The sequence below is a fragment of the Maniola hyperantus genome, chromosome 9 (genome assembly GCF_902806685.2).
Source record: "Maniola hyperantus chromosome 9, iAphHyp1.2, whole genome shotgun sequence".
Classification (NCBI taxonomy): domain Eukaryota; kingdom Metazoa; phylum Arthropoda; class Insecta; order Lepidoptera; family Nymphalidae; genus Maniola; species Maniola hyperantus.
Window position 1 is genome coordinate 9,894,346 of NC_048544.1, and position 11,674 is coordinate 9,906,019.

The window sequence follows — 11,674 nt, forward strand, 5'->3', positions numbered from 1 at the left end:
AATGTTCATGGGCGGCGGTAATCACTTAACATCAGGTGACCCGCCTGCTCGTTTGCTCGCTATATCTATTAAAAAAAAAAAACAGTCAGATTATTTTGGAAAAAATAGGATATCTCTACCTGCTGAATTAAGAGTAAAAGTGAGAGTATATATTATATTAGTAGATTATTCAACATGGGAGTTATGTCTTACGTCACGGGCGCCGGGATAAAACCCAAGCGTAACGAGGGTTGTCAGAAAACTCCCGAGCGTAGCGAGGGTGTTGCATCTAGAATCCTGAGTGAAGCGCGGGGTTTGGGGACGTCCAAGACTAAGACAGTATTACCCCCAAGTTCAATGCTCTACTTTTCACACCTCGCAAGACAAAATATTCGTATGCTTAAATAGGTACCAACATATCCGTCTTTAGAAGTTTCTGGGAGCACATCGCTTATTAAACTTTGAGCATTAATAGTTTCCGGAGTTAAATTACTACTGCTGTTTTCGTCCCTCGACATTTTTATTTCAAATTAAATAAATAATTAATTTAAATAAGTAACACCACAATACAACGTTTCAGAGATAGTTTTGGCAGACACTTACCATAGCCTCATAGATTAATAATAACTCCCTAGTTTTCAATAATATATGAGGCCATGGTGAGTGAGAGGGGCGCCATCATACGTCGAAGCAAGACAGCAGTTGCAGCTTGAACTAAATACTACTTGTAAGGAACAGAATTTGCTTCCCTGTGGAAACTCTGCCATTTTCCGGAATATAAAGTAGCCTATGTCCGTCCCTGGGATGCAAGCTATCTTTGTACCAAGTTTCGTCAGAATCGGTTTAACCGAATGGGCCGTTAAATTAAAAGTTAGCAGATAGACAGGCAGATGTACAGAAGGACGGACACATAGACAGACAGATGGACGGATGGACAGACAGACACACGTTTGCATTTATAATACTAGTAAAAGAAGAAGATTTAAGGATATTGACTTTTTAATACTCAAACAACAAAGAAAAGTTTCTCAAAGTAGGTACCTAGGTACCTATTTTCCACTCACATGAGAGATATGTGTATACACATAGATACTTACCACTTCTTCATACTAATACGAGTACTAACGGTTATTTAAATACACGTTGTCAACAAATTGCTGCGATGACGATGAAAAATCGTAATAAATAATTATGAAGGCAAATAAAGGTCTGACTAGGTAGGTACAATCACATTTTACTCGTGTAGTGGTAGGAAGGTTAGAATGCATTTATGCAATGTAGCAATGTAGGTAGGTACATGTTTTAATCACATCTGTTTATAGGGCAGTACAGTCGAGATGAAAATTGTATACTTGTATATTTTCTTTTACGTAGGAGTAGACTGTGTGATAATCATATGCTATTCAGCACATTGGAGGAAATGCATTTAAGCCGCGTTTCTATAATGCAAGTTGCTTGCATGCAATTTGCAATTTGCATGCAGCTTCAGCATGAAAACGTAAACCTGCTGCAGATTACGTGTAAGTAGGTGTTGAACGTGTAAGTAAAACGCGCAACTGACGCGTGCAAGTGCAATGCAAGTGACAAGCAAACTGGCTCACATAACTAATGTATCTAACCTTGCATGTGAGCTGCAATGCAAGTAACTTGCACGCACAAGACGTCATAGTATCTTCACGCAATTAGAGCAAAGTTGATGTGTTTTGCATATTATCGTGTTCATTTAAACTTTTTCTATTTCTAACCGACTTCCAACAAGGAGGTGATGGTTCTCAATTCGGCCCGTTTCTTTTTTTTTTATGTATGTTCACCGATTTTTTCGAGGTTTTTGAACCGATTAGCAAAAAAAAAGTTTTATTCAACTGGGGGTGTTGCTGTGGTGGTCCTAAAAAAATTTCTGGCTCCAACTCCTCAATCCTGATAAGTGATCAAGATTTAGGAAGTGTTTATAGTGAATTAATATTGTAAGTACCAAGCAACGACTTTATGCTTGGAATCCAAGTCCCGACTCCTCAACCCTGATGATGTAGGGTACAGAACTCCTAAACTATAGTGATTCAGGAAATGCAGATGATGCAATAATATTTTTGGTGCCAAGCATAGACTACACTATTGAACTTCGGATCCCAACTCCTCAATCCTGATGCTGCAAGGTACTGAACTCCTAAGCTGTGGGGACTCGGGAATTTCTGATGGTGAATTGATATTTTAAGTATCAAGCAACGGCTTCATGATTACACTCCAAGTCCGAACTCCTCAAACCTGATGATGCATGGTACAGCACTCCTAAACTACGATTCAGGAACTGTTCCTGGTGAAATAATATTGTAAATGCCGAGCATAGACTTCTTTTATTGAACTCCAAGTCTTAACTCTTCAATCGTGATGCTGCAAGGTGCAAGGTACCTACTCCTAAGCCGTGTGGATTTGGAAAGTTTTGCTGGTGAATTGATATTTTAGGTACCAAGTAAAAAATAACTATTGTTACTACACGTGTATGTGTGTATGAAGTCGGGCGAGCATAATAAAAGAAACCAGAAATCAAAGCGTGAAGCTCGCTCAACATACGTGTAGAAACCAAAGTTATTTTTTACTTTGTAGTGGTTTTGGAAGTCGGTTTTTTTATTTTATTTTTCATTATTCGAAAGATCAGAACGGGGTGGCATATATTGCCACCCCGATTGCCATCTCGATCTGTTGCAGCGTAGGTACTATTCTTTCCTACTTTATCAAATGACAACATTGCAATAGGTAGCTATCAATGTAACAGTTTCGAATCATTCATTACCTATCATAGAATCGTAAATTATCCAAAGACCAAAAGTAATCCATACTAATATTATAAATGCGAAAGTGTGTCTGTCTGTCTGTCTGTCCGTCTGTCTGTATGTCTGTCTGCTAGCTTTTCACGGTCCATCCGTTTAACCGATTTTGATGAAATTTGGTATAGAGATAGCTTGCATCCCGGGGAAGGACATAGGCTACTTTTGATCCCGGAAATTAAAGAGTTCCAACGGGATTTTTAAAACTCTAAATCCAGGCGGACGAAGTCGCAGGCATCATCTAGTAAGTAATATGTACTTAGTAGCTGATGCCCGCGACTTCTTCCGCGTGGATTTACATTTTTCAAAATCCCGCGGGAACTCTTTGATTTTCCGGGATAAAAAGTAGCCTATGTGTTAAATCCAGATATAATCTATCTCCATTCCAAATTTCATCCAAACCCGTTCAGCCGTTTCATCCAAACATCCACACTTTCACATTTATAATATTATATTAGGAATTAGGATTTGATATTTATTATCCATGTGGAAATTGGATTCGTCCATCATAGGAGTTGGGACAATTTAAAAATACGACAGAGCTAATTAGACGATTAAATATTATCTATAATATATAAAAGGAAAAGGTGACTGACTGACTGACTGACTGAATGACTGACTGACTGACTGACTGATCTATCAACGCACAGCTCAAACTACTGGACGGATCGGGCTGAAATTTGGCATGCAGATAGCACGATAGATTATGACGTAGGCATCCGCTAAGAAAGGATTTTTCAAAATTCAACTCCTAAGGGGGTGAAATAGGGTTTTGAAATTTTGTAGTCCACGCGGACGAGGTCGCGAGCATAAGCTAGTCTAAGTATAATTTGTTTGTTTAATAATAATGAATATGTTTATGACTTCTTCCAATCAGATAATAGCGTTCGTTAGATTATTAGGTAGGTATTACACGTACGATATAAAAATCAACAAAAGGAAAAAACAAGTGTTAAAACAATGTACCTACCTAACTACACTACAGTCTACACTGACATTGTACCCACAGAAACTGTCGCATGACCTCTAATTGAATGAAAAAATTAAAAATATACAGTGAGGTCGCGATTATTATCTCCAAATGCTATAAAAACATCTTTCAGGATAGCTTCTTCAAGACCACTCAGCTTAGCTTAGCTAACTCAGCTAGTTCAGAACTGCTGATGTAGAGATCCATTGATCTTCAGAACTTACAACTTTACCGTATTAGGTAGGTAGGTAGGTATACCAAGATTTATTTACAATACGCAGCAGAAAATAATGTACCTCGGCCTTTAGAATGATAGGCTTTGTAGAGCATTGTCTCTGTCACTTATACCTATACGTATGACGTTTTGTCGGTCGTTCAACGACAGATGACACCATCTCAAAGATTTGTATGTAAATCTTTGTGTCCATGTAACTTAAAACTACATCATATTTTACAAAAAACCACCAACAGACACTGATATTTTTTTCCAAAACGCAGGTAGGTAGGTAGGTACTTACTTATCTACAAAAAATTTATTCCTCTACAGTCTACAGGCATAGACCTTATTCATTACATAGGCTCCGCTCGGTGAAAACATAAACCCTCTATATTCCCTATCCGGTAGGAATTTTGAAAACTCCGACCTTCTTGTCCACATTATAAAAGGGAACCTCTGTGCACAGGTTCAGCTATCAAGGTCCAAGGGTATGAGCTGGACGTTAGTGAGTCAAGAAATCGGAAATCGGTATAATTTTACCTGAAACTGTAACAGTCAGACTAATCTACTCATGTGGTCAGACTATGAGACTAACCATTGTTAATCACCACAAAGCGATGATGTGAGCCTATCAAACGTGATTCCTTAAATACCTAAGGATGATTTATAGTCATAATTTCGTCGGTTATTCTTATTAGTTACAACTGGCTATTTGAAAAAAACACGATTTCTTCCTCTTTCCGTCCTTTTGTTAGCTCAATTATTTACACCAATGTTCATTTTTCCTACATTATCCTTAATAATTTATAGGTACTTAGTGCTTTTTATTATTCCACGTCCCCGAGTAAACTGGCTAGTAGGTAAGTATTTTATTTTGACCATGGCTACAGGAAATCTAATCGACATTTTTTTTCTACTCCAGATAATATTTCGATCGCTACAATACACAATAGCAAAAACAGTTTATCATCGATCTAAAAATTCTCATACTGTTTTGATTGAGTGTCCATAATATTATAATAATAAAATATATATTTATGAACATTATCGCTTCCATTGAAAAAATCGCAGCGAACTACATAGGTTTGGTCATAATCTCACGATAATAAAAAATAGCCTAAGAATAATTGACGGAGATAACCACCAGAGCCACCACGAAACAGAATTTTAATTATTTTTATACTTAGGCACTATTTGAATGTAAAAAAGAAATCACGTTGTTTAATCTTGAATAGGTATACCTACCTATTACCTATTGAACTATAAAAAAATCAACAAAATAATTTGGTACAATCATACAAATTAATAGGTACCTTAGATCTTTCTATTAGCTTAATATATAGAGATAAAAAAGGAAAAAATATTATGAAATGGAACTAATAACATGAGTAATGATTTGTAGATACCTACCATCATAATATTATTGTATCAATAATAATCACTGTAGCCAATTTTGATTTATTAATGTGATCTATATAATATATCAATTAAATTTATTGACAAACAAAATCGAATCAGACCTGCAGTGATTATTAAGTTTTTGATTGGAAAATATCCACCTTACGTCTTACGATGTCGTCATATGATTAAAACTATAGGTTTACAAGGTCTACTAAACTTACGTTAAACACGTGCGTTTGTATAAAGCTAAACGGGTTTACCGTTTGTTGAAACCGCCTCTAAACTAAAATAATTATGTTTGTTATGTTATGTTCATAAAGTTCAACACCACTTCATTGATATAATAAAATCTAAATATACCTCCTCTGCCCTCTCCTCCGGACCTGCCTGACCTCTGCGCTCTTTTTGTGTCCAACAAATTATTTTGTCAGCGAGCGGTCAAAAAACCTGCTAAATTGTTTAAAATAATAGGTGTCTTGTCTGGCTGCTTTTATTGCAAATATACTTAATATTTAACATAACTGAAGTCACTTATGTTTGCAATAATTTACGAGACTGGAGCCATTATAATTAATGTTACCTTAGCTGCCTTTGACTAAAACTAAAATTCTGTACTAACTTAAATAATAAAGGAACATCTTTTCAGATCTCATTTTATTCAATAATGCTGATTATGACAGGGCATTTTACCCACTGCAAATAATATAAATAATGGTCCAATTAAACTTTAAAAGAACAAAATTTTTGTACGTATAATTTAAATTCTCACAGCATGTTTTTTCTCAATAGTATTTTCGCCTCGATTCATTCATGAAACGGCCGGGGATAAACCTGGGCGTGCAGCCGCCTATATACAAAGCTACCTCCAAGTTTAATAGCTATAGTATGGTCACTAGCGTCAAAGAATGGACGTGAATTTATTCTTCTTTACTTGTACTTACGAGGAATACAAAGTTTTGCATTTGAATACTAAAATAGTAGAATATTACATATTCTGTGGTTTTAACATCATCTCATCGTTTCTTTATAAAACTTTCATGGGCCTAGGTGAGTTTGTTTTATTTTATGTCAAATTTTTTATTGCATATAACATGTAAAAAAGATTTAAGATTACTTAGATTAATAAAGCTATTTATCAATATTAAAAATTAGATAATTTTATAGAATATAGATACGTACACAATGGTCTGATAATCCATACTAATATTATAAATGCGAAAGTGTGTCTGTCTGTCTGTCTGCTAGCTTTTCACGGCTTAACCGTTTAACCGATTTTGACGAAATTTGGTACAGAGGTAGCTTGCAACCCGGGGAAGGACATAGGCTACTTTTTATCCCGGAAGATTTAAGAGTTCCCACAGGATTTTTAAAAACCTAAATCCACGCGTACGAAGTCGCGGGCATCAGCTAGTACCTAATATATCTTATTTTTATTGAAAATATTACAATAAAATCAAACTACCTAATAATTGAAAATTATATTTTTTCCTGAATAAAATGATCCAATTAATAATTCTTTGTTGTACCTGTTCTACTCCCTCTATAACCTCTCTTACTGCCAAGGGTCACTGGTAGAGAACTTACTTTTGCTCTTTTTTGGTGCAAATAAAAAAAAATCAAAGAAAAACAATTTTAAATATTGTAATTTGGATTCAGAAATAAAATTTTATGATCAATAGTATTGTACCTACCTAGGTACTCAGTTTTTGTCTATCTTAACTTTTTACGACATTTTTTGTTGTTGTTTCTAACATCACCTCTAGATAGTACTTAGATCTACCATATACCTACCTACAATTTACGCGATGGATACAAGGTCAAATCGTAGGGTCTGTTTGTATCATCATCAGTCATAACCCAGCCCACTATTTATCACGAGCCTGCTTTCGAAATAAGAAGGGTTGAGGCCACAGTCCACCACGCTGGCCAAGTGCGGATTAGCAGACTTTACACGCCTTTGAGAAAATTATTTAGAACTCTCAGGCACGTAGGTTTCCTCACGACGCGATGTTTTCCTTCACGGTTAAATAAACGCACAAAAATCCGAAAAGTTAGAGGTGCGTACCTACACGAGATCGAACCCCAGACCCTCCAAATTATCTACTACTGCTAATTAAATAAGTAAATTCTTCCAACAGCCGTTCATTCTTCTAATTGTTCCGACTTCCGTGGCAATCTGAGGTCAGAGTTCTTAGTGCCATGTTCTCTGTAGATAAATCGAAGCGAGCGGTGTGGCTTGGATCTTGACCGCGACGATCTAATAAGCAATTCAGAAGCCCCTATTGCTTTTTATAGTCAACTTACCTACGTGGTGACCTATTTCCTACGTCTGCCAGTGACTCATCATTATTTCCTACTCAAATACTTATCTGATAAACTACTTATTAGGTAAACTGTACAATATCAAAGTGAAAGCTAGTTAGGAAAGAAACTGATATATAGAGAATAGAAAGCAACTGATAAATTTTGAAATAACATTGCTTTTTATATCGGAAAAAACAAACGCTTTCTGCAGTATGGTATATGCTATTTTCACGAATTTTTCCTACAGCACGCTTTCAAGCAGCAACAGGTTCGGAATCACGTTCACGTTCAGGAATTCACGTGATTTTTCGCATTCGGACCTGATTTTTTAGCAACTAACCGCGAGAAAAGTCTTGTATTTTTTATTGTTACAATTATTTTAATAATTAGGTATTATCTAATATTATAATAACAACGACCTATTAAAGGACGAATTGTATACTTACCTGATTTGCGTCATACCACTCTACTCTAGCATTTAGCAACGTTATGCGGAAATTAACGTAAGGTCATACCTATTATTAAATGGCCATTGATAAAATTATTATCTAATCCATCCGTATCGTATACAAAATTGAAATACCGCATTGTCTCTTTGCAAATTGTTGCAAAGAACTATAGTGAACAAAGTATCATAATTATTTTGTTTAATTATTAAAGGTTCCTATCTAAGGCAAACGAACGATAGACCCTTTCGAAAGTACTTTTTACAATAATTTACACTATTACAAAAGTAAATTGATGATTTCAAAAAAAGCTCCAACATCTAATGATGGTAAAATAATCTTAGTTAATGCTTTACACAAAAAACTAACATTCTGAATTCATCCTACTTAACAATTCTTTTGGGTTTCAAATCATAAGATCATGTTTAAGTATAAAGATATGTATTTAGCCGCTTGAACTATTTTAGTAAGTAAATAAAAACGAATAAGGAAAATAAAATTTATTATTGGCATTAATAAGTAATTACCTACTGAAACACTTAAGATGTAATAAAATATATGAGCGAAACTATTTTAAATCGTTTGTACCTACTATATGTATAAAATCAAATATAAGAAACCACATCCATAACATATTGTAGTCATTGGGAGCGAATCTATTTAGAATAATAAAATTAGTCTACAAAAGCTGGTATAGATATTGAAACGTTATAAACGTGATCGATAAGAACTTATCGAGAGATAGATTGTTAATAATTTGTATACCTATAAAAATATCGAATCAAGAGACACGTCATATTACAATAATTATTATTTTCAACTATTGTTTGACGTATGTAAAAAAATTTGCAGGAAAGGAATTGGCAAAAGAATACAAAAACCTGAAGTAGGTACGTACCTATCACAGTGTTAACACAGATAGGTGTGAAATATTATTTGCGATGGTGTTGCTGAAATTCGTTATGTGTACGAACGTTTTGGCCGTTGCTGTGGGTGCGCCCGCACTAATCTCAAGTAAGTAACAAACTTATTACATGTCATCATCATCATCATCATGATCAACAAGCCTGAGTGAGATACGTTTTTGTTCAATGCGCAATCACACGCCTCGTGTTCAGATTGGGCAACTTGTTTTGCACGCACTATAATATTACAAGATGATTATGGATATGAGTTTCAGAAACTGCCATATCCCTTCCAGGTTAGCTTTCTTTCATCCTACTACTAGTAGCATAGTCTCTTACCACGTGAGATCGCAATCACGAGCCAACTTGTTATCGAATAAAGAAATATGTATAGTACACGGCAGGTCGAGATAGCAATCGGGGCAAAAACGCCTCGCACACCCGCACCCAGCGCACGCGAGTGCTGGTAACGTGCGGATGTGCGGAACATCGCGTCCCCCCGCCTCATACCCTGATTGCCATCTCGAACTGTCGCGAACTACAATATACATAATATGGTCGATTTATTAATTTAATGTTCTTCAGGAGACTTGGACAACGAAGTGATAACCTACGATTTTCCGTTTGTAACCCGAGCGCAATGGTCGGCTCGCGCCGCAAAGCAAAAGCTGCCTTTACCCACTCCAGTTCCCTACGTCGTCATCCACCACTCGTACTCACCCCCCGCCTGCTACGACGGGCCGCAGTGTAAGAAGGCTATGAGGAGCATGCAAAACTTTCATATGGACGATAGGGGGTGGTGGGATATTGGATATAAGTAAGTTTGAAACAAAAAAAACCGGTCAGGTGCGAGTCGGACTCACACACGAAGGGTTCTGTACCATCGTACAAGATATTTTAACACTTTTATGTGCAATACTGCAAGTTAATGACTGACTGCACCATCTTTATGCGATTTAGTAAACTAACTATGTTCAAGAACACATTTAATTTTTTTTGTGTCCACAAATTCACGGTTTACGGATTTTTGCCTTTAATTGTGCTATAAGACATACCTGCCTGCAAAATTTCATGATTCTAGGTCAACGGGAAGTACCCTATAGGTATTTCATGACAGACAACAAAGTGATCCTATAAGCGTTTCTTTTTTCCTTTTGAGGTACGAATCCCTAGGAATGTCTCATTTATCATCTTCTTTCATTGTCGTCGTCCTCGTATTGTAAACCTCGATTCTATAATCGAAGTTTGCAAGGTACCCATTTCTGTCGTTTATTTTCGGATAAGCTTAAAGTTTTCAAACAAAAAGTTGTCAGACCATTTTCACAGTTACTAAGCGGTTATAATATACTACTTATTTGTGCCTTTTTCAATCTAGTTTCGCTGTGGGAGGAGACGGAGCTGCCTACGAAGGTAGAGGGTGGGACATTCTTGGTGCTCATACCCTACATTTCAACAACGTTAGCATTGGAATATGCCTTATCGGAGACTGGAGTAGTAAGTAATCCATCTTATTTAACTACATAATATGTTTAGTTAGCCCTTAGCTGTGATCTCGCCTGGTATTAAGTGACGATGCAGTCGATGAAAGCGGCAACATGGAGAGGGTATGGCAGTTTTGGGTTTCTACGCAGAATAGGTCGGTACTTGATCTGCTATCTCGATATATCCGCTTGATACAAATTTAAACTAAGGCAAAATTAAAACAATAAACAATAAACAACAACAACAAAAATAGAAGAACAATATTGGTGGCCTTATAGCTTTGACCTATACGTAGGGTTTAACGGATTTTAATCAAACAGTACCTACCATTGTTTCGGAATCTTCTTCACTACTTACACTAATAAGACTTACTGCTAGTAAGATGAAAAATTATTCTAATTTCTCCATTCCAGCTACCCTACCGCCGACGAGTCAACTAAAAACCGCTCAAGCATTAATAGCAGCTGGTGTAGAGTTAGGATATTTAAAAGAAGACTATAAATTGGTCGGTCATAGGCAAGTCCGTGACACGGAGTGCCCCGGGATTGCACTCTACAATGAAATCCAGACTTGGGACCACTACACACCTTTCCCAGCTTCGGTTGATGATCTATCGAAACTCGAAGAGCTAAAACATGAATGATTAATTATTATTTAGTTTTACTAGTTCAATATAGCTAATACAATATTGAAAATATCCATGACATCAGAGGCTATGATTATTATTATTTACTCGTGTATGTAATATACTTAAGTATACTTAAGTATAAGTTATCCTCTGGTTTTAAAAAAATAATTAACTTTCCATCATCTTTAAAAATATAATGAAATGTTACCAGTGTAACATAGTTCGAGCACAGCTGTTTTCGTAATGAATTGTATACGTTTATATACTCTTATATCTAAAGTTCCTAGTTAGCTCTACAATAAGATTTTACGACTTGATTACTTCAGTTTATTATTATAATTTTGCAGGTCCTAATTACTAGTAAAAGGTGTATATATTGTTGGTAGGTGTTTATTGTTTTTAGGTGTAAATAAAATAGAATAGGTTCTTTAATTATTTAATATTGGATATTAAATGGGAATAATGGTATCAATCATCATTTGTTCCTAGAGCCAAATATATGAAGAGATAATTTAGATAA

At 35.8% G+C, this 11,674-nt stretch overlaps 1 protein-coding gene across 1 annotated transcript; it reads left to right on the plus strand.

The window, feature by feature from the left end:
• Positions 1-6,285: 6,285 nt before the first annotated feature.
• On the plus strand, positions 6,286-11,674 carry LOC138402719 (peptidoglycan-recognition protein LB-like). Its single transcript, XM_069500519.1, has 5 exons — positions 6,286-6,436; positions 8,992-9,153; positions 9,630-9,861; positions 10,420-10,538; positions 10,940-11,674. The coding sequence occupies exons 2-5, from the start codon at positions 9,081-9,083 to the stop codon at positions 11,167-11,169; spliced, it is 654 nt and encodes a 217-aa protein (XP_069356620.1). The 5' UTR covers positions 6,286-6,436; positions 8,992-9,080; the 3' UTR covers positions 11,170-11,674.